Source organism: Rhopalosiphum padi, chromosome 4, assembly GCF_020882245.1.
Source record: "Rhopalosiphum padi isolate XX-2018 chromosome 4, ASM2088224v1, whole genome shotgun sequence".
In the NCBI taxonomy this organism is placed as follows: Eukaryota; Metazoa; Arthropoda; class Insecta; order Hemiptera; family Aphididae; genus Rhopalosiphum; species Rhopalosiphum padi.
In genome coordinates, this window is record NC_083600.1 from 29,222,914 (window position 1) to 29,248,455 (window position 25,542).

The following is a 25,542-nucleotide window of genomic DNA, read 5'->3' on the forward strand; positions in this document are numbered from 1 at the left end:
GACTGTGTACTGTGTAGTTAGTAGTTACTATAGTTGGGATAAGTTTTCTTTTAATCAATATCATGGGGGACTTGAGTCACCCCAGTCCCCAAACAATTTGGTCTATTAGCTTATTATGTTCGAAACAACCAAAATACAAATATACATTTGACAATAATAATAATAATAGTGTATAAATAATATTATTATATAACAATATTTTGTCATTATTGCTGTGACCTTCAACCAAAACATTTGTACGTAATGATCCCGATTATAGGTCATGCGGATAGTGGATAAAATAATAACAATAAAAATAATATGTAATATGTACAACAGCTGTTAAATGATAACAGTCCGTCTCTGTTTTTATTTTTAAGTTCTTTTTATTCTCTCACGCACGGATCAGTTGTTGGACACTTGGATCGCATTATTATAGTGTTTACTGATTACGAATTTATAGAATTATAGCTATTCTACTATACATCGTTACTCATTAGTCGTTTCCCTGTGACGACAAACGTAGAATAGAGATTTCGGATTAGACAGAGAAGTCCGATTTATAAAACATATTCGTGACTGCTCTACCGAACAACAATCAGTGTTCAAACAAACAAACGATAAAATACCGTCCACATGCACTGCTGTGAAGCTACTGCTTCTCCACAATAGTCTATACCTGTATCGAGTATTGACTAATAAGATTCTACACAGATCGTCCCGCGACGTGCGAGATTTCCAGCGAATTTCTACACACACACGGTACGTACCCATAATTGATTCATAGTATTATAGTATTATTAATTATTATAATGTATTTTATTCGGACGTGTTTTTCTGGTCGGTAGATAAAAAAATTATTCTTAAAACGTGACACAAGCGCTTTTATCTCCGCCTAGATTACTCTGCCATATTATATATAGGAATGTTTCGAATATTGTTTAATTATTTTCTGTGTGTCTTGTCAGGTCTTGAAAGCACACATTTGACTGTTGTGCGATTAATGTTCTAACTGCTGTAATTCACTACCACCACAGAAATCATGTATTCATCGTATCAACTATTGTTGGCTATCGGAATGGTTGTCACGGGTTCCATTAACACGCTTAGTGTCAAGTAAGTCCAATATTATTAATTAATAAATAATGACATACTTGTCACTCGCCACAATATATGTTTAAATCCTGTCGGGTTCACCTTGTCTGTGTACCATATGAATAAAAATAAGTCATTTGATATTCGGTTTATAAGATGGGTGTCTTGAGTTAGATGACTGTTAATAGCTGATTAATAATTTGCTTTGGGTGACTCTTGACCTATTATCTAATGATAATTGTACCATTATGTACACTGTACAACTTTCAATTTAATGAGAAATTATACATGATTCAACTTTTCAACTTTATAGTTCAGTTTAATTTATAATAATGATGTTAGTTTATTTGTTAACTCCTATAAGAAATTAGTTAATTAGTTTCATTTAATCATAATAAAATTCCCTTTTTTTATGATAATGATAGTCATGTTTGTATGTTTATTTTTATATTAAACCAAGTCTAAACTAATATTACAATTAAACATTTTTTTATGATTATCATTGCACAAAATATAATTTTAATAATTGTAAATTTATGTTATTAATTCCTAACAAATAATAATTTGTTGCTAATAATAAATAATAAAGTATTTGAGCACTTGTTTATAATTATTAGTACATCGCATGAATAGAGAAAGAATCCATTGATGATACTCTGTGGTATCCAAGTTCAAATTAGTCAAATAAGTTTGAAGATTATTTTTATTTTTCTATATTTATGTATACTGTTTCTACTTTATCAAGTTTATTTATATGTAAACGTTTTTATAATTACAAATATATAATATATACATGTCACTGAACTGGTTAACCTTGAAATAATGGTACAAGCTTGTAGTATGTTCTATTTAAACAATTGCACAACAGAATGACAAAGTATCTAATGTGCGTATAAAAATTATCAATTAACTATATATAAAAAAAAATTGAGATATTATATTAATGAAAATTACAGTTTTTACATTCATAAAGATATTTACTGAACTCAAATGTACTATCACATAATATTAAGGATAAAACTATAAATTAGTATTATATAATGCCTATTTTATTTTACTCACAAAATTATAAATACTGATTACTATATTATGTAGTATGACTATATGAGGATTAAACAGAGAATTGTTTTTTTTATTATTATTTAAACAAATATTTACAATTTCATTGTTTGTATTCTTTCATTTAAAACGATAATAGTTTATATTATTATATCTACTAAAATGAATGTATGTTTGTTAAAATTTAAAAACTGTATATATGTATTAGATTATGCATATAATAACTACAGTGTCATAGATATTTTGAAAATTGATAGATGTGTAATTTTACCCAATATATACACTCATACAGGGCCGGATTGGTCTGGCGAGTTATTTTAGTGATAAATTGGTAACACACATTGGTAAAAAATATAATTTATTCGAATTATTCAAACTGTACAGTAGTAACTGTAATCAAACGTTAGAAATTCTAAAACTCTGTAAACCAATATCTTTCCAATCCTGAACTGCTCTCATATGATGTACCCAAAAATTGAAAGATGTATACTCCCCAGTCCCCTTTCATATCACTATATCAGTATACTACAACAATACATTACCAACCAGCAATTCACACCTAACAAAGTAACAGAGATAGTTACTTCTAAAATGTTCCTTCTCCACAACAATTGTGTTACTTTTATTATATTATGTAATTATTGGTTTAGATGGGCTGATAATCTTAGAGCTAAAGGTTCAGATGGTAAGGAACGTTCCTTTGACCATCCATTTTTTCAATCATTAACCATGTTTTTTGGAGAATTTTTGTGTTTATTATTCTTCAAATTGGCATATAGATACCACATAAAAAGACAAGTAAGTATACATTTAAATTACAGAACTATTAAATAATTGTAATTATATTTTTGTCATAGTATCCCATTGAGGACAGTCCAATTGTTAAAGGGAACCAACAATTCAATCCATTTTTGTTCTTTGTCCCAGCAATGTTTGATATGGTAGCTACTACACTCATGTACATTGGTCTCACAATGACTTTTGCATCTAGTTTTCAAATGTTAAGAGGTATTATTATAATCAGCTAAATTACACCATAATGTTTATATAATAGTATTAAGGAGACATTACAACCAGATATGTTATTTTTATCTTATACGTTAAACGGAACAAATTTTTACTACAGTTTATTTACAGTTAATTTTAAATCAAATCTAATTATTACAAACTTTCAAGAAGAGTATATAAATTGTCCAAGTAGATTTTTTTTTTTTTTCAAAAACATTAAACTTGTTTTAAAACTACCTATATATATATAATATACATAATACTTGCTCGGACATCAATTTATTTATATTATTGTCTTCAAATGCAACATTAGGTATGTAAATTTGCTATGTTGCACATATGTAAGACAGAGATAACATAATTATATGAGTGTAATGTACTCTTTAGATTTCTACTTATAATAAATAAAATACATTGTTAATTTTTCATTAAGGTGCTGTCATAATCTTTACTGCCATATTTTCAAAAATTTTTGTTCATCGACAAGTATCTGTTCGCCATTGGTTGGGAATATTTACAATAATTATTGGATTAGCCACAGTTGGCATATCAGATTTGTTATCATCTGAATCAAACTCAAAATCTACTAATGGAATAATTATTGGTAATAAATAATAATATATTGATTCTGTTTGAAAAATAGGATATGTTAATATCAAAGAACATTTACTATTTATTTTTAGGTGACTCACTTATCTTATTTGCTCAGATTATAACAGCTGCTCAAATGGTCTATGAAGAGAAATATGTTGTTACAAATGATATTCCACCGTTACAAGCTGTTGGTTGGGAAGGTACTAATGATTATCCTTGTCTATATCTTTCATGTATAACCTTGTATATTATAAAATATGTTCAAGCAGATCAATATTAAATTATAGAAATGTACTTTTAAATATTAGATTTTTAAATGCATAGTATGAAAGTGAAAACTAAATTTTTGAAACTATTTTCTGTATTTTATTTTATAGTATTTCTAAATTTAATACTCAGTGCATAGATGGGTCTCAATTGATCTTGCATTCTTAAAAAATAAATTAGACCTATCTAAAAGTATTTTATCTTCTTTATTTTAGTTTTTAAATTTGTTGTTTAAATAAAACAAACTTGTACTTTTTTTATTGTATGATTTAAGTTAACACTTAATATTTTATTGCATTATAAGATTATTTTTAATAACACTTAAAAATAAAATATTTTTAGTTACTAGTAACAAATGATCATTTAAACCTAAATTCTTATCTGTATGATATTTAGTTGATAAATTTAAAAAAATTATTATTTAACATTAACATAGAAAACATTTAACATGATGCACTTAATAAAATAAACCATACAAATTATGACATGGTTGTTTATTTGGAATTTGGAATATGAGTTACAATTTCAATAAAAGGCAGTATTTTATAATTAATCAAAAAATAAAATTGTTTATATTTTATCTTTATCAATAAAAATCAGTGTATAATTTATAATAGAGTGTGCTCAACTGCTAATTGCTTATATATATATTATATATAGTACTTCATAATTGTCCTTTAAATAAAAGCATCAATAACTCATTATTAAGTCACAGTTCACTCCTGTTACATCTTCTGTATAGTCTTATGATAACAAATGATGATTGAAGTAATATATTTATTTATTTTTTTTAAGGTGTATTTGGATTCCTGATGATGAGTTTGCTGTTAGTACCATTTTATTACATCAATGTTGGTCCTCCACTTGCTGGTAATAATTCTCGGGGAGTCATCGAAGATTTTCCAGAAGCTATTACTCAAATAATGAACAACAAGTGGATTCTGATTGCATTAATCGGTAAATTTTAATGACTAACACACTAATATATTACGATTTATGATAGCTTGTATTGTTATTCTTATGTATTTTACTTCCAGGAAACATAATAAGCATTGCTTATTTCAACTTTTCTGGTATAAGTGTTGCTAAGGAAATATCTGCAACCACCAGGATGGTATTGGATTCTGTTCGAACATTTTTCATTTGGACTTTTTCGTTAGCAGTTGGCTGGCAAACATTCAATCCACTTCAGGTAATATTTTATTTTTTTAACTATTATTGTTGTACCATATTAAAAATGTTTTAAGTTATAGTTCATCTTTAATAAATAATAAAAATAATATTTATACATATATATATTATACCTAATATATATTTTAAATTATATTTTTATAGCCTGTTGGTTTCCTGCTGTTACTCATCGGCATGTGCATTTATAATAATTTATTAAGAGCTGTACCCAGAAGATTGAGAACTGTCGTACACTATCCTACAGATGAACCTATTATTGGCGGAGAACCGTAATAATATTTTTATTTCTGTGAATGTTTAAACATGACTACTTTCAACAAGTAATATCAAAATAAGGAGCTAATAGATGAACTGAACATTAATGCACTTAGAGTATGTTTTATATTATAATAATATAATATAAATAATTAAATTTAATTACTCATACAATACTCATTACATTGAATAGATTACTACTAAACCAAAATAATATATGGTAAATATATATATTTGTTAGTTTATTTATATTCAATGTTTTTTTAATAAAATATTGTATTAATTAGAACTATAAATTGTAGTTGAATTAGAACTGCTTTAGTTAACTCCAATATACCAAGTAAAAGGGTTTTCAATTTATTATACACAAATAATATTATAGTTCCTTATTATTATTTTAATTATATATTATTATTTTTTAGAATATTATTGTTTTATAACTAAATTATTATTACTCTTAGATCTTTCATTTGGTGATTTTGACACCAACAAGTAACAATACTTATTATAATATATTCAATAATGTTGTTCAAGTTATCTGTTATAGTAATTTTATTGAACTTTAAGATATATATTTTTATTATGTTTAATTTTTATGATTGATCTAAAATGGTTGTATTTTATTAATTATTAATACAATTCAAGAAATATAGTGCCAGACTTAAAAATAATATTAACATGTATATTTCATCTTTTTGTGTAATTGTGTAATTGCAATTGCATGACTTCCACAATATGACTACCTTTTGTAACCAATTGTAAAAAGATAATGACATCAATTTTTGATTAAAAAATAAAAAACATTATGAGTAGTATATAAGAACAAAAAAATGATTTAAGTTATGTGGGAGATGTCAATGAAGCGATTTATTAAAGAATCATAACAGAGCTAAAAATATGTATACAGTACATATTCTATTCATCAAAAAATAATTATTGAACTTAATTTATCATGTTATATACAGTTTATGGATCCCATTTACAGATTAGATAATTGAACAAGCAACTAAGAATTATAATGTTTTGTTTAATTATTTAAATTGTATAATTAATTATAATATATAATATTCAAATTAATATTTATATTAGTAATTTACCAAAGTAATACAGTATGTCGAACTAATTTTTTCTAAAAACATTTTATATATTAATAAATAATAATTATAATAGCAATAATCTTTATTTCTTGCAAAACAATTATATACCTATGATATAATAAATTACAATACAAGCTAAAAACTCCCCTATAAACATAATGCTTGTGGCAGGAATGAAGAATTCCAGTTATTTTAGAATAACTAAAACAGTAAATATTTCTTTTTAGAAAAAATTCATTGATAAGTTTACAATGATTGAATTTTTGAAAAATCAATTTCTTTAATAAATTACTTAAACATATTCAAATTAAAAAAATCATGGCCAATCAAACAATTTTGCTTATCATCTACATACTTGAATTGCAACAGAAATACAAAATTTGATACCAATATTTTGTTTTTTAAATTGTTGTATGGATAATATATTAACATTATAAATTGGTAATAATAATTAAAATATATGTATAAACATAAATAAGTAATAATTTGAAATATTTTAAGTGTGAAAGAATAATGTTGAAAGTGAATTTTTAATTTTGGTTTTTCTATCTAAGATAGTTTATACTATACACAAATATTCATTTCCATTTTTTTCAGGCTGAGGAGTAAGAAGGTTAATAACTTAACTATGGTATAATCCCTACAACAGGTATAATTAAAATTAAATAATTTTGTATTCAATTCAATTTTGATGTGAACTTGTGAAAAGTCTTCCATTAACGCATAGTCCCTCACTCATATACATTTTTAAGTATAAATTAATTTTAGATGCTGAAAGAATCAATTAATGCACATACATACTTTTTTATTTTACATTTGTGGTTTTTACCCAGAGTTTTACCACTAAATAATCCTTTGTATACACATCTGATCACTCATAACTTTTTGAAGCTGTAAAAATACTTCAACTTTCAACTTTTAATGTTGTTTCTGGTAGCAAATTATATTGATAGTTGGTACTTTACTATTGGTAAATGGAAAAAAGTCTCTCAGATAATAGTAACAGAAAAAATTTACTAAAAATAATATATAAAATTTATCAATTATAATTAATTAAAAAATAGTAAAAAGAAATATATATAAATATATGTTACAGGAAAAATTAATAAATATAATATATATAATATATGTATAACAATAATTTAAAAAATATTTTGAATAAGTTTCATTAAATAGAAACTTTAAAAAAAAATATATTAATTTATTTTAAAAAGATCTTTTTCTTATATGTTGATCTACCTATTTGCTTTAAGAAATTAGGAATAATTTGATTAACCTTAGGCAATACCTACGTTGACATAAAATGTTTAATCAAACATCCATCTATTTATCAGCTTTTGTTTTTTTTTTCTGATAAATCTCCTATTTGAGCCAATGCCATTCTTATCTTGCCGATTTCAACATTTTCGTTAGTAATTTCCAAAGTATAGAGATATTTATTGCCAACGAAACAGGGAAACCTATTGTTTCAGCCTCCATAAGCATTGTTAGTTCTATACGGATTTATTAATAAGGTTGTTATATTAATGTTCCGTGATTCTGATACAAATAAAATGGAGGTAGGTGTTCTTCTTAAAATCCAATTGTTTGTTTTTCTACCTTACTATAAATGTATCTCCAATTAGAAAATGTATCAAATAAATCATCCCTAGCTAACTTTATTTACGAGCTGAAATTCATACGAGTAATGCACTAATGTGCCCCTTACAGTCAATTTATGAAAATAAAGTACCGTAATTATTGTTATTTAAAACTCGCGTTTTTATGGAATGATGTAACAAAGTGGGCAGTTTAAAAGTCATTTGGTACCATAATTGTTTGTCCAGTTAATTCTTGAATATACTCATCATATGACCACCACAATTTAACTATTCAAACCTTACGGTTTCATATCAATCACATCATATTTTATTATCATATACGATATACCTATTACCTTCAAAACAAAAAATCTGATTTAACTTTACATCGTACGTCGGTAGTATTGATTACCTATTGAGTATTGAATTATACTATAATTGAAATTAACATAAATTGAAAATTATGATATAATATTATACAAAATATCTATATTTGATGTTTTTTGGCTAAATATTAATTCAACATAATATCGTATTACTAATAAAAAAATAAATTAATAATAGGTACAAGGTACAATAGGTACATATTAGGTAATATAAAAAAATTATAAAATATTAGAAATAAAGGCTGACCTACAAAATCGTTTTTGTAAGCAATGATTTATCATCAAATTAAATTTTAAAATTGTTAAATGTTAACATATCCATTACAGTGACTTACTCTTTGATGAGATACACCCAAAGGTCAAAACTCACTAAATATTAGAGCTAGTTATGATTTATAACTTATATTACAATTTACAATAACTGTTCTTTGCAAATTGTACTACCTAATAATATAAACGCATTTGTACTATACACTATTTCGTATTTCAGAAATATCAAAAGTATTTAAAATACGTATCTGATAACTAAAGAAATATTTTAATACTTTTATTCGAATACCTACACAAAATTGCTTATACCGACATATTAGCTATTCATAACATTAATTGATAAAAATACAAAAATTAATTACCTATATGTGGCTATATATATATATATATAGCATATAAAATCATACTGTCATAAATCATAATATATATCAAATAATTAGATTATATTGTTTTATGCGTTGATTTTATGAGTATAATGAATTATATATTTAGAAATTGGCTGAATGAAATAAGTGCATATAAATTAAATATAAACTCATTATCTACTATCTGATTTATAGTAGGTTGAAGGTAGACGTAGAACCAAATATGGTGCAAAATAGTGCAAAGGTAGGTAAGTGGCAAGCATTTTCTCAAGATTAACACCGATTGATACAGTACAAAGATCTGATGAAAAACATTATATAAATAAATAAAATTAAACTAAAAAATTGGCTAATCATATGAAATATTCGACGGTATTTTTTCAATAACTTAACCAAAATGTAATTAAATAAACCTGTTGCTGACTTACATTTGGGATTTGGGAATAATTGGGGTCTCTGTGGACTCTATAAAAATAGTTGCATGTTGCATGTTTTTAGCGTTAAAACGTAACAAAAATAATTAGAGTACATATAAAGGTATTTAGATTTTGACATACCTTGAGATGATGGGCTAGGGGAGAGGATATGTATTAGTTTTATAAGTTATGTTATACTAATAGTTTCAAGTGTTTCGCATTTGTTTCAACATAATTTAGCTTAATGCTTAACATAATCAACCACATACCTACCACTTGTAATATTATAAGATTGAATAATCTGCAGACGTTTAAGCCGTTTAAGGTGTAGTACACAAAATGACCACAACTGAATGTTTACTTTATGAAAATGTGCTGAATTTTGAAATCTATATAGTTTGGTAATAATAATAATATAACAAGCAAATACTTAAAACAATTTTAGGTTAGTAACATTGATTGATGTTTAAATACTTTAAATAAATAATAATTTAATTTTCATTAAAACTCATTTCACTATTTTCGTATCTATATTAAGTACCTGTACCATCAGCATACAATTATTTATCACGATTCAAGAAATAAATAAATAAATGCATATAACCTTTCATGACTTCATGTTAACTATAAAAGAGTTTAAGAGTCTATACATAAAACAAAAATGTATATTTTCAAAAAATATACATACTCTTCTTATAGTAATAAAATAATCAAACTTCATGATTTACAAATATATGAGATATAAATATCACTTAATTCACATTAATTAAAATTTAAACCGATCAGATTTGTAATTTATATGGGAAATTAGGAACACGTCATACACTCATACCTCATACAGTACCTACTCATATGCGTCAACTTTAATATAAATTTGATTTATTGATCAGTTCAAAAGAATATTACTGAAATTATAGAGTACCTACCTTTATTAATATATTATAAACTTATACTACTATCTGTTGCTCATGTAAAAATAGGTAATAATTTATGTATATATAAACAAAAATGATAGGTCATCCACGATCCACTTAAATGGCAACATAATTATGTTTTAATCTGCAACCTAGAAACATTTCAATAAATAATATATAAAGAGAAAGAAAGTAAGAGTCAAATTGGTACCTACTTATTGGTCCACTCTTTACAATGAATAGGTATTTAATACGATACCTAATTGATACTATGCTAATTGCTAATAGCTAATATAATGAACATTAGGTATATTATGCGTATACTATGTATGCAAGGCCGTAACTAGGGACTGAGTAGGGACGACGGAGGTTGGAGGTTTTTCAGTTTCTCACATTATACGAAAATTTAGAAATTATTTCACCATTGTTTTATACACCACTTACTTAGATTTGTATAAACCCCCCCACGTAATTTTTTTTCTGAGTACCGCTCTGTATGTACGTATACTGATATACATGCAGATACTTGAAGGTACTTACTACTTAGGTACCAATAAAACGTAAGACTTTTAATTAAACTTTAAATTTCTATACACTTGAGAGATCTTATTTACAAGCTGTTTGCAATTCACATTGGAAAAACTATACAATTGTTATTACAGTGTACTATGTACTTGTGATGTCATTATGTAGACAATAAACATAATATACTACAAACTTGTAGGCGCAGGCCGCAGGGTGAATAATTTTTATACATAGAAAATTTATTTTTGATTTCTATCTTCATCACTGCGTAACTATACCTATGAGGCTATGAAGTATTAATTAATATGTCTATTATAAATATTTCTGAACACACCTATACACCTATTTCGGTATAATTTTAAAGTTTTAACTTATATGGTAAGGCGCCACTAAGTCCGTAGATATGTTAGGTACATAAAAATATTTTAATATTTATGGAAGTATGTACCTATATAATAAGTAATGGCCAATGGGTAACTAATAATAATAATTTTACAGACATCAAGTGTAATAGTGAAATAATATTAATAATGATTGCTTATATAGCTTTTTATGGTTACGCAACAAATAAAAATAAAAAATGTAATAAATTATTAATTTTATATCATATTTAATTATGATACGAATACGTTAATTTGTATTAGACAGAGACTTTAATTGCTGAAATCAGAGCAATTGAGAGTAGTGACTACTAACTAGTGAGAATGCGAAATAACAATAATAATAATAATCATTATAATAATATTTTGCACCCGGTGTCCCGGTGTGATAACCAACCGATTGATAACGGTCGGAGGGGGCACCATCAGCACGAATCCGGTGGAAATCAAATAATATACCTACCTAGCTAATATATTATAATGTCTAAATCAAACACAATTTTTGGATTAGTCTTTCGATCACTTCCAATTTCGCCGTCGAGGAACACGTTCGTAGCTCGGACAATTCGACGCCGCACGTTCAACACCAGCTACAGCACCACCGCCGACGATATGACTGTTGACATACCCGCGACTGATGAAAAGTCGGAAACGACACCGACCCAAACTGCTTGGTCATCGAAAATGATTGCTTGGCAAGCTCACTCGTACAGCACCGTCGATGATTTGGTACTGACTAGCAACGCCCGGTCGCCGACGATGGTGGAGGCCCATGAAGTGTTGGTGCATGTCAAAGCTTCGTCGGTGAACCCTCTTGACGTGCTCATGGCCGGTGAGTGATGGGAAAACTGTGGTTCAGTGGCATGTTTTATCCTTTGCATAATGCTATAATCATTTTCGCTATTTCACGGTTTTCAGAGGGCTTTGGTCAGGTACTGTTGAGCACTATCCGTCAAGTAGAAAAAATGTCCCTGCACAAACCAGTTGAATTCCCGCTAACGTTGGGGCGTGATTTTTGTGGAGAAATCATAGCTAAAGGAGTGAAAGTCAAGAGCTTTAATGTCGGTGATATGGTTATGGGTGTAGTGCCTCCCTTCCATCAAGGTTGCCATTCTGAATTTGTCGCTGTTCCTGAAGGTCTGGTACGGTACAAAACAATATTAATCATAGATTTTTAACAAGTATCCAGTGTTTCATGATTGACAATTTTCTTTTAGGTAGCTAAGAAACCAGATCATTTGACTAATGAAGAAGCAGCAGGATTACTGTATACAGGCTTGACTGCATGGTCTGCTTTGAAATTGGTCGGTGGCTTATACATTCTGAAAGCTACTAACAAAAATATACTAGTCATTGGTGGATCCGGGGGTGTCGGTAATTGTGCTATACAATTATTAAAGCATTGGGGTGCTAAGGTACTTAGTAAATAGTCTCAATTTTGATTAAGATCTATTAATGTTGAACATAACTAACTAGGTATGCGTTAAAAAATTTTAAAATCATATTTAATTTGCAAAATAATTTAGTATATAATCTTGAAATTCATTTGTTTTACTTGTTTTAAAACATATCATTTATATATAAATAATTTTTTTAAGTCAAATATGTTTCTTATTTTATAATTTTTATTCAGGTAACTACTACATGTGATTCAACTGCCATAAACTTGGTGAGAGGTCTTGGACCTGATAATATTATAGATTATACAGCTAAAGATGCACAACAACAGTTAGAAGAACATGGAAAGTATGTAATATGTATACATTATATTTATAAATTAAAATTATGAGAATACCTGCATGTGTTTTCATTTTATTAATGTACAACCTAGCAATTTGTGTTCAGTAGAATCTATTTTATATTGTTAGCTATAATAATAAAATAATTTTACCTTTCATCAAACTTTAAGATACAAATTTAATTTAGGATATCTCTTAGTTTTATCAATATTATAATTTTAAAGTGAGTAATAAGGAGTATTTTAAAGTTATATTATTTAACACAACTATAGCTCACTTTGAAATTATAATGTTAATAAAACTTATGAGATGCCCTAGATTATATTCTTAAATTAAGTTTAATAATGAGTAAATTTACTCTTGTATTAAAGCTATCAACATGAAATGGATTTTTTTAAATGCAAATGTTCTCTGCTGTATATTAGTAAGATAGTGACAATACAATGGGTATGATATCTTATTATTATTAGTTATGATTATATTGAATTTAAATAGTAATATCAAAAATATAAAAAAAAAATATTAAAAACATTTGTTAACACTATTGTTGTATTTGAATTATTATGTTTGTAACATTATTTGATTATTTTTTAATTTAATTGCAACTAGACATTGCTAAAAAAAACTATAAAAATAATTTTAACTTTTTTTGTTTTTGTTTTTAGATATGACATAATCCTAGATGCAGCAGGAATATCATATAATAAAATTGGTTCTTACACACCTTTATTAAAAGAGTGGTCTTATTCTACGTTTATTACACTTAGTAGTCCCCTTTTACACAATACGGATTCATATGGCTTGTTTGGGGGCATGTTTAAAAATGCAATTGACCTTCTAGTTCCAAACATTTTATCTGGAGCAGTATTCAAAGGTTCTTCAATACGATGGGGAACTTTCCTTCCAGTTGAGTGTGGTGTAAAAGAACTTGCTAAATTAGCTGAAGAAAAGAAAATTTTAATTCCTCTAGAAAAAACTTTTAAATTTATGGATCTTAAGGATGCATACAAAAGAGTACAGGAAGGACATTTAAGAGGCAAAGTTATTATAACTTTTGATAAACCTAGTATGGATAAAGCTAGGTTAACTAATTAAGTGTTTATTTATTATAATTAGATTCTCTTTTGATGTTTGATTATGGCAACATAATGAATAATCATCAATCATTATAAACAATTTTGTTATCTGTTAATAGTTTTAAAATATATTTGTTTTCGTGAATATTATTTTCTAAGAAATATTCCTAATAAAAATAAATTAATACTGTTAAATTAAATTATTTCTTAAATATTGATAATATTACAAAATTTTATTTAGTTTTATAAAAAAAAACTATTTCAATATTACTTGTATTATAATTGTTGAAAATAAATTATTTTAGATTTAATTTTCTAGTTAAATTTCAAAACTGCTACTCAGACCACTTAAATAATAAAAAAAAATATGCACATTGCACAAAATAAATCAATTTTACAATTATACATACCTTGAATGAATAAGTTATTAGTAATTACTCATGTGTATATAAAAATAACATATCAGTTTAAGGTTGAAATTTATTTTGGACATAAACATTTGTTTTATATACATACTCTGAACTGTGATGAGCAATAATGGAAAATGTTACAAATTTTAAATAATAGTTCAGAAAGTATTAATTATGGTCTGATAAATTAGTTATTATTACTTAGGTATTTAATGTTTACTTTTTATTTTTATTATATTAAAATAATACAATAAATTATTATACTTTTCAACTTTTAACTTTTTAAGGGAATAAATATAGTCATAAACTCATAACATAGATTTAGAATGCCATTTTTTTCAAATCATAGTTTAGTTATAATAATTTTTAATAATTTTGAGCTGATCTAGGTAAATATTTAGGTACTAATATTTAATACTATTTAGTAATGGATCTACCTGTGCAGTTGCGCACAATATATTATTACATTATTTACATATTTTACCTTGCCATTAACCTTGAATTAAAAATCAAAATATTTTTTTCGAGTGAAAATAGTTTTAATGTGTTTTAAAATCACGTTAAAGAATATTTTTATAATAATAACAGTATTTCTTCAATCTAATTAATCGTGACTAGTTATTGGGTTAATCCTGTATATAATCCTGTAATATGCACTCTGCAAAGATATCTTCTAAGATCATGCTGCGTAGTGCGTACTGTGATTAATTTTATAAAAATGTTATCACACTTAATCGTTATCAATGTATATTGTATCATATACATTTTGAATTAATATTTCTTGAACAAAATAATAGTGTAAACACGAAATTAACGAAATTTAATTTATCGTGCTGGAGATTTTTCATTTCAACTTTCATGTAAGTCCGTTTTAAATCTTAAATCTTTCTCCAATAGTGATAAATGGCTAAAAATTATCTATCTAGACAATAATATCATTAAAATTATAAACTTAGGTACCTACACAATAATGAATAAATAGGTATTCATACGACCGTAACCGTACCCTAAAGTAAATAAATATTATGCAATACATAAATTATTGTTAGATAATATAGTTATTTTAGTTGTCCTTATCGGCTTATCTATCATCTAAAGTCTAATACTAGGTTGCATTTTATAAAAGCCAAAAGTGATTAATTTAATAAAACAATCAAGATTCATTGTTCACTAAATCATGTTTAAGTTTGACTGTTTAAGGGTCTATTATATTTTATTGTAGTTCACTAATGTTTCATTAAATATTCAGTGATTTATTTATGCAACAATTATCATTATTCATTTCGGAAGACGTACTGCAATAGTACAATAATATAATATTTAGTTTTATGAGAAACGAAAATATTGTGATAAAACATGTCATATTATAATATATTATGTAATGTTTATTTCAAAAATATCTGTATAGGAGTATATGGGTATCTTAATATCTAAAATCTAAATATTATATTATTTATTTTAGGCATATTAGTATCTATACACGAATAATATATTATTATATAGTATAATTGACAATAATTGTATTATAAATAGTAGGTACTTAGATAGTTAGATACCTTATTTCATTTTCATGGTCACGGCGACTTGTGCCCCTCATTTATACCTATAATATTATTTACCTACTTGTCTATATTCGCGTTACGTTCCAGCTTTGAGTAGTATTAGATTATGATTTATGTGAATAATATGATTGTTGAAATTTTTATTTTATAGGCCGTGTTTTTGTTTTAAAACGACATTTAGCAATTACAAATACACATAATAAATATATTACCATGTAGGTGTAGGCATACCTATTATTATTTATTAGTGTATTAACTTAATTTGTCTGCAGATGCTTATTAATTATTATATAGACATAAACTACTTTATGATATACAGTTTGTCAAAAACGTAACACTATACATTTTATTGAAAAATAACGAAATATTACGTAATATTTTACAAACATTCATAATATTGTTTCAGACATTTTATATATTTTTTAATTTACATGTTTCTATAAATACATTTATAACAATGTGATTATCATTAATTTTTGTTGCAATATCTTTAAAAAAAAAAATTATATTGTAGAGTACAAGACAGTGGGTAGTTATTTTATGTGTAAAATTGTAATTGTAGAGTAGGACAGGGCGAAATCATTAGGTGCCGTATATTCTCGTATATAGTCCATTTTTTATCATAACTTGGAAATATTATGAAAACTAAAATAAATGTGTAAGTCAGTGTTGAGTCTTCAATACAAAATGTTTTAATTTGTCTTAAATATTATCTACTATAAAGACGCATCATGTGAATGTGACGTCACTTATTAAAACTAAATTGAAGTACAAGCGCTGCTAGTTATATATACCTATTAATCTAGTAATCTATAATTATACACTAATTACAATATTATAATTTTTTGGTTCGCCGATAGCCGTGGGAGTGAATAACTTAATACATATATTATTAATGATTATTAATAATGATGTAGATTCGTGCACGAGATTTCATCACTATACCACTACCACCGCGGTCTGAACACAATTCGTTATGTGATTTGTTTTTGCTGTCGATCCGCGGTGTGAAATAATAATCGCGTCGTTAGTATCGCGTGCGACCTCTCGTTCGCAGTTCGACCTCAGTAAAAAGTTCTGTTGTTTGGTTAGCGCTCGTCTGCCGACCGCCAACACGAGCCATTATAGTTATAACATTTATAAGTACCTATAAAACATTAACAGTATGACGAAGACGGACGCTTCTGCCGCTGAGGGTGGACGGATGTGGCCCGACCGAATGACGGCGTGGCAAATCGACACTTACGCGGCGTTTGAGGACTCGGCCGTGATCAACGATAAGGCAGAATTACCCGCGTCACTCGGGCCCAAAGAAGTTCTGGTGCGTGTCAAAGCGTCGTCTGTCAATCCTATAGATGTGCTCATGGCCGGTAAGTAAGCAGTAAGTACCTGTAATATAGTCTAAACCTAATATTCCATTAGATTAACTAAATATATCTAGTGTTGGCCAAATTATGATTATAAAAGATATACCTATTACCTAGTCATATTATATTATATTACCTAAAACTATATCAACTAGCAGTCAGTTCAATTTCAGTTATTCGTCACGAAAAAAAATAAATACCTATTATTTTATACTAAAAAGTGTGTCCCAAAAGTATCGGATCGCCTTTAGTATTTCCGTGAAAAATTAATATAATATTTAAATGCAGATTCAAAGTATATCAAAATATTTTTTATGTTTTTTAAATTTTCAAGTTGGTTATTTTGTTAATCATATGTTTTAAAATAGTTCAAAAATAAAACATACACTAAAATTGAATACAAATCGATCAAGGTAGAGCCAATTATGTTATTGAATTTCTAAGAATACTACCTATATATAGTTATGTTAATGTTAATGTTATGTTACTTATAGCAAAACATGAATTGTGTAATTTAATTAATTTCGCATGGAATTCTGATTTTTTTTAATGACAATGCAAATATCTAATTATTAATGAAACTTTCAGATGAATAAAACATTTCAATTTTTAATAACCGTTATTTTCTATGGGAATTATAATAGGCAATTAAAAAAATAAATATTATTTCAAATTTCAATAATAAAATGTCTATTTCAGCCTGGCAATACTTATATAGTTATATACCTATACCCAATTAAAGTTTTTATATCCATTTCGTAATTTTAGGTACACTTCTTGATAATTATAATACTTAAAAATAGGTAACCAGTTTCGTTGTTCAGTAAACGATAAGACACAGCTATTGTTTTTTCTATACAAATCAAAACTTTAATTATAGTATATTATATCTGTATAGTTACATTAAACTATTAAACATATAATTATCTCCTCTGTTGAAATTGTTAGTAAAAAATAGACAACAAACAAATTAGAAAAATTTTTAGAAGAACTTATGTGTTTCGAATTTCTTTCTTAATTTAATTAGTCTTATTTAGTATTTAATTAATCTTGAACTTTGATAATTTGTGTAATTTATTATGTCCTTACACTTGGCGACATTTTTTTCTAAACTGAAACAAGTATAATATAATTCATTTAAAAAAAAACTAAAATATAACGAGAAAATGGTGTAAAGATTTAAAACGGTTGACTATAACGTGAAAATAAATACATTGCACATTTGATAATCCAACATAGCCAGGGATGGGTTTTTGGTTTTAAAATATATTTCATTCAAAGCAGTAGTTGCTAAAAATGTATAAAAGGTTATGTTTTATTCCTCCAATAATATTGTGAATGTCGGTATTTAAAATTTAAAAATTTGAATTCCATAATTAAGTATATCATTATTCATATACATATTACGGTATATTGAATAACTTTAAATAATACCAATATTATGTATAAAGTTACTGCAGAAATAAGTTGATTTGTGTATTATAAAAAGTATTTACCTAATTATATTAAATCATGTTAATCATAGGACATGGGATATAACGTCTTTATAAAGTTATTACTATATATTATACACCATCACTTTATGACTTATATGATTAAACTTTTAATTTGTTCTATTATAGTATCATGAGTAAATTTTTATTATTTATAAATGATTGTGATTTTTACTCGTAGAGGGTTATGGACAAGTGCTATTAGGCAGGGTCCGACAGGCGAAAAAAAAGTCGCTGTTCAGGCCCGTCGAGTTCCCATTGACTTTGGGACGGGATTTCGCTGGTGAAGTGGTTGCGAAAGGAGCTGAAGTCGGCTCGGAACACTTCGCTATCGGCGACGCCGTTCTGGGTGTCGTAGCTCCTTTTCAACACGGCTGTCACGCTCAATTTGTCACAGTTCCTGTAACTCAGGTAATATTGGCCAGCCAGTCGGTGGTATATTGGACAACTGTTGTATTTGTTTAAATTTTAACAGCAATTTATGTATACCAAACGTAAACTAAAATTATTTTATTATTTTTTTTGTATAGGTAGCCAAGAAGCCTGATCACATGTCCTATGAGGAAGCTGCGTGCTTATTGTACACAGGCCTGACTACATGGTGCGCCTTGACGTCGGCAGGCGGCCTAAACGCTTCAAACGCAGCCGACAAGAACATACTGGTCATCGGCGGATCCGGTGGTGTCGGTAATAGTGCAATACAGATACTCAAGTCGTGGGGCGCCAAGGTACTGTAGACGCGCAAAAATTAACACTGCACTATATTATAACTTATATGTAACGACATAGCTAAATTATTACTACATGATGTTTATAAATTTATAATATGTATACAAAGTAGTAGCCAGTAGGTATATTTGATAACAGATAACTGATAAGTGTAATAGCTTAAAATTAAAATAGTTTTATTTATTTTTAGTTGAAATTTGTACAATATTTTTATTTTAATAACTTATGCTCGAAAAATTGTTCATACATTTTTTTAACTGGAATTAAAAAAAAAATTGTCTAAAGCCGTATTATGAGCGTTTAAAATTTTTGAATAATTTTTTTTTTATAAATATAGATTCATTTATCTATGCAAAATAATATTAAATTATTAATATACTAGTAATGAATAAATAAATTACTCAAAGTAATGTAGGTAAATAAATAATTTATTCACCACTATTCACAGAAGCTGGATTACTAACATTTATATCCAGGACCAGCTATAATATCAAACGGTTATATTTTACAATATAAGTTACAGTAATATACTTCAAACAAATAGTTACTGCAATATTTTTAGTTTTCACAGTAAAAGCCTTAACTCATGCTGAATGCTGATAATTAAAGCCAACTTGCATTTGGTCTAATAATGATATTAAATATTTTTTAATACTAGTTTGGTCTCTTAGGACTGCCCTCTAATCATCTAATCAGTTATATAACTTATATAAGTAATCAGTATACACCATATTACACGATTTAAAAACATCGCAACCGATTAAATCATTTAAATAATTAACGAACCAAACGATTACAATTACAAACATAGAATATTCTTCACTACCTATACAGTTCATTATCTTGCTAGGAATACTGGACATATAGAGGAAATGTGTAAAAAATTAGGTATAGACATAATATATAGATATAATTAATCCCGATTAGGTTCATAATTTAAAAAAAATAATAACCTAATAATTTTATTTTTGCTAAGCTTATAAGATCCTTTAAGTTATAAACATTTATTATATAATATTACCTATATTAAATTAATATAATAGGTATATTATATTATGTTATAGGTATGTATATATTATACATCGATGATATAAATTCAAATCAATTTAATCAGATATTTATTTTTCGAGATTTTATTATTTTTGCACTTAATATTTGTGTGATGAATTTTTACCGATATGACATACGTAAAGATTTTTTAATTTTCTTTTTATTCATTTAATTACCTTCATTAAAATCATTCTTTGGTATACTTGGATTACTTGCAGTGTTTTCATGATCTACGTTAGATATTAATACTTCTTGCAAATGAGTTTTTAAAACATTGAGTGACTTTACTTCATAACTTAATAATTCAATGTTTTCTTGCTCTTCAGACATTGAAGTGAATAAATATTGCAATATATTATTGTTTTTTAAATTGTATTCTGGGAAGCAATTTGGTTGATTTCTTAATATTGTTTGACATTTTTTTGAACATTTTCGTTTATTATTAGAATTATTCATTTTTAAACATGAACCAAAATATTAAAAACAATTAATATAAACAACAATGCAAACATACAGCTTAACTAATTCTATAGCTACCAATAAAAACATTATTTTTTTTTATTATTATAATTATTAGAATAAGTGTAGGTGCCTAGTGCCTTTTATTTTTTTTTTGCAACTACATTGATCTGAAAAATACATAAATACTAAGTCAAAATACATTAGTTTGAAAATTTATAAATATTAAATAATATATAAATATTTTATTGTTCAGCCAAATGTGTATTGTGTATTTGTGTATGTATTAATGACTACTGTATGTTTTGTATAGATATAAAAATATGTATATTTTATTGGTTATTGTAATGTTATTTCTAGTACGTATATATATATTATTAGTTACGACTTATAAGTTATAATTTGGTAATTAAGACGCCGTTATCACTTAGCTATTATGTCTGAAGATATTTTATATAATTTATTCATATTAGATAGTATATTAGTACTTACTACTATGTATTAAACTATAAATTGTTTGTAGGTTAATATAAATATTAAATATCATTTAATTATTACAAAATTATATCAGAAACTGATCTTAGTCAATTCTGCAACGGACCTACCCTAGAACGGTGTGTATAGAATTGTGGTATAAATAGCTTAAAAATAATGTAAATATTTAGAGAAGTTAATCATGTACAAAAAATAATAATTTAAAGTATTCTTAATGGCAAAATGTTTCGAACACAGCGAAAAAGCTAAAATTTTTTGATAAAAATATAGTTATTTTTTATTTAAATATAAAATTATTTTGACTATTAAAAAAAAACAACTTACAAGGAACCTTATATTATTACATTTTCAAACTTTTTAACAGACTTTAAAAAACCAAAAAATATAAAAATTACAAATGTCTAAAATTTTTTTGAAAAAGCACAAAATTTTTTTTTTTTTTTAGTTTTATCATTTCTATAAAATACTAATTTAAAAATTAGTTGAACAACTTAAGTTTCTCTTATTAATTTTTTAATAATAAAATCAATATTTTCAAATAGCTTTACCCATTTGTTGTAATAAATTTAATTAATCTGTGAAAATGTTTTTGATAACATTGTTTTTGGAATTATTAAATTAGTTTATTTTTGTTACAAATATTGAAAGACTGTCGTAAACTCGTAAATATAGAACTATTTTATTAATTACTTAAAATATCAAAGACCTCTAAAGTATAGGTACAATTAAGACCAATTATTTTTCAATCTTTAATAAGGTATCCGTATCATGTATTTAGCTTTTATTATAGCAATTTGAAATTCGGAAGTCGAAATTAATTATAGATTCATAAATTATTTATAGTTAGTTAAAAAATAAATAAACAAATAATTACAGATAATTAGATCAATCGTAATTCGTATTTTATATTGTACCATACTTTTCTCGTTTAACCTAAAATTAAATATTTTAAAAATAATATTCTTTGAACTTTGAATTTTATTAAATAATTATATTTTCTATTATTTAGGTAACTACTACGTGTAGTACAAATGCCATTAATCTAGTGAAAGAACTTGGACCAGATAATATCATTGACTACACTACCGTAGATGCACAGAAACAGTTGGAACAATACGGAAAGTATGTAAATTGTAAACACCTTTTATATAATATAATGCTGGAAGCCTGGAGTATTATAATAATAATAATAATGCGCAGTATAGTATAGGATAGGAAATCGTTTGAATTTATCTAGATGTGTTAAATTTTTCCTATTATAGATAAAATATTAAAATGTGACGTATCACGTATATCGTATATGTAAACAAATTAAAACATAAAATAATTATCCGGTATCTATATGTATAGTAATAGTATGTTTATTAACGAGTTGTACCGTTGAAAATGTTGACTTAGGTATTTATGTATAAGGTACATTATATTATATTATTGTATTAAACTTTTATTTAATTCATTTTTTGCAAAATAGTTGTTAAAATAATAATTGGTCATCTATGATGCACTTTAGATTTAGAGTGGTGATTAAAATCAATATATGTTTGATGAAATGTACCTAACTTTTTGGCTTTTGGGGAAGTAAAAATGATTTGATTTTTAATTTTGGGTCGGTTTCTGACATCAAATTGGATTTATTTGGTGATTTGGAGGGTCGGTCGGTTCGGTCAGTCGAAGCTTGAAAATTGTATTCAAGATTCCCTATAATTTATTAATTTTAACGTATAATAATAATCTAACCGACAATTTTAATATTAGTATAAAAATAATAAAATTACTTAGGCAGAATTTTCATTATTAAATTTTAAGTGAGACTTACAAAATCGTTAAAATCCCAAAAATGTACAGACTGTATGAGGCTTTTATTTAGTAAACAATTTTTAAAATCTATAAAGATAAAATTCAAAAATATTATCATTGGGAACTTTAAACTTCTATATTTATTATGAATTTTACTATATACATAACGACATTTCTAAAATATGTAGATTTATTTTAATATATTATCTATTTATACAATGTACCTATTCTAACTGTTTTACGATAAGGTGGTGTTAAACTTTAAACTGTTAACTCAAAAGTAAATTACTATAATATAATAATATGGTATAAATAAACCATATTTATTTATTTTTATTATAAATTATAATAATACAATATTGTTTATGTTATAAATGCAATGCTTTCAAAATATTTAAATCAACCTACCGTATACTACCAATAGTATAATAGATTACTAGCAATACCTATACACAGGTTATAAACGTATGAAATATACATACCTACTATATAGTAATGTATAGAATGACTGACCATTCCCACTCAGAATCGTTTTTGTATCTTATTTATAATGATATATCATTAAATTTAAATTTAAATATTTTAAACATCTATCACTATGAACAACAGAACAATTGGATATCTAATGCATAGCAGAACGATACCCGTTTGCCCACCCTTTTCACCATTGTAGTATTATTAATATTTTGTAGGTACGACCTGATTTTGGACGCGGCCGGGATACCGTATGAAGACATCGGTGGCGCGTACACGCCGCTGTTGAAACCTTGGTCGTGGGCTAAATTCATTACTCTGCGCAGTCCCGTGTTGCATAATACTGACTCGTATGGCATGGTGTTGGGCATGTTGAAAAACGCGTACGACCTGGTGGCGCCGAACGTCTGTTCGGGCGCCGTGTTCAAAGGCTCCACGATTCGATGGGGATTTTTCATGCCCGTAGAGCGTGGCATAGAGGAGTTGGCCCTTCTAGCCGCAGAGAAAAAGATTACTGTCCCAGTCGACAGCGTTTATGGATTTGCAGACATGAAGAAAGCGTTTGGTCGGGTAAAAGCCGGACACCTCCGTGGAAAGGTGGCCGTCAAGTTCGACGAAAAGTAACGGGAAAGCCAGAGCTAACCTATAATAATTCAGAACATCAATGAAGTGGAACGATTATAATAATGTATTTGGCTTATTGTAGCTTGTTTTTTATAGTATAAAATCCGTTGGCAGTGTTTGCTTCTTCCCGATGAATGTATGAACATTTAAACGATTAGGTTCTAAATAAAATGTATTTATTTTTATACATTCAATTAACATATTTTGTAAAGTTTAATACATCATAGTAATCTGTATTGTTTAAAATAAAGATATCGTGTAAAAAATTAGTCCTTTGATCATCAGCGGTAGTACAGCAGACAGCAGTAGACTGTTTTAAAACCAAAATCGTCCAAAAACGTTTACCTATATTTTATACGTGTATTACGTGTATCGTGTATGTAAAAAATTATATAGTTCTAAAGTCTGAAATGTATTAAAGTTTAAAGTCATGTACGTCAACATGTTATTCATCAATTTTTTTTTTCTGTACAATTATTATAACTTTTAATTATAAAACTGCGTACCTAGTATGTTGTTTTGATAATTTTATTTTATGTTAATTTATTTTCTAAATAATAAAGATTGATAATAAAGGTATATTATATAATGTTATATAGCATTTTCAGTTAATTTATTATTTTAATAATACAGTTATGCCAGTTATGGATAATGTGATTACATTTTTCCATGATTACATAAGTTTTGTTTATCTAGATATTGCACATTATCTCAGCGATGATACAAATCATTTTTAAAACATTTCAGTTTGAGAATTAGATATTTTCAAATTGATTCATATTATCTTAAATTTGATCTTGAAAGTTTGTATCTAAACATTATTACTATAAAACTAAAAATCACAATAACAGTTTAATTCAGAAATATATACAAATTATGCAGATAT

At 26.3% G+C, this 25,542-nt stretch overlaps 3 protein-coding genes across 4 annotated transcripts; all 3 read left to right on the forward strand.

The window, feature by feature from the left end:
• Nucleotides 1-350: 350 nt before the first annotated feature.
• On the forward strand, nt 351-6,125 carry LOC132929895 (solute carrier family 35 member F6). The gene is made up of 9 exons (XM_060995527.1): nt 351-741; nt 948-1,095; nt 2,784-2,931; nt 2,991-3,141; nt 3,575-3,745; nt 3,825-3,935; nt 4,798-4,959; nt 5,040-5,194; nt 5,338-6,125. The coding sequence occupies exons 2-9, from the start codon at nt 1,022-1,024 to the stop codon at nt 5,464-5,466; spliced, it is 1,101 nt and encodes a 366-aa protein (XP_060851510.1). The 5' UTR covers nt 351-741; nt 948-1,021; the 3' UTR covers nt 5,467-6,125.
• A 5,648-nt stretch (nt 6,126-11,773) lies between these two features.
• Nucleotides 11,774-14,507, forward strand: LOC132928847 (reticulon-4-interacting protein 1 homolog, mitochondrial-like). Its single transcript, XM_060993758.1, has 5 exons — nt 11,774-12,213; nt 12,300-12,523; nt 12,599-12,796; nt 13,015-13,127; nt 13,786-14,507. The coding sequence occupies exons 1-5, from the start codon at nt 11,862-11,864 to the stop codon at nt 14,213-14,215; spliced, it is 1,317 nt and encodes a 438-aa protein (XP_060849741.1). The 5' UTR covers nt 11,774-11,861; the 3' UTR covers nt 14,216-14,507.
• Nucleotides 14,508-15,311: 804 nt separating this feature from the next.
• On the forward strand, nt 15,312-25,250 carry LOC132928848 (reticulon-4-interacting protein 1 homolog, mitochondrial-like). 2 transcript variants are annotated; one of them, XM_060993760.1, is made up of 6 exons: nt 15,312-15,466; nt 17,333-17,538; nt 19,210-19,439; nt 19,559-19,756; nt 22,771-22,883; nt 24,251-25,250. In XM_060993760.1, the coding sequence occupies exons 2-6, from the start codon at nt 17,334-17,336 to the stop codon at nt 24,654-24,656; spliced, it is 1,152 nt and encodes a 383-aa protein (XP_060849743.1). In that variant the 5' UTR covers nt 15,312-15,466; nt 17,333; the 3' UTR covers nt 24,657-25,250. The 2 variants fall into 2 exon arrangements, with proteins under 2 accessions (XP_060849743.1, XP_060849742.1); XM_060993759.1 differs by having other exon boundaries at nt 15,323-15,466; nt 17,086-17,538.
• Nucleotides 25,251-25,542: the final 292 nt, after the last annotated feature.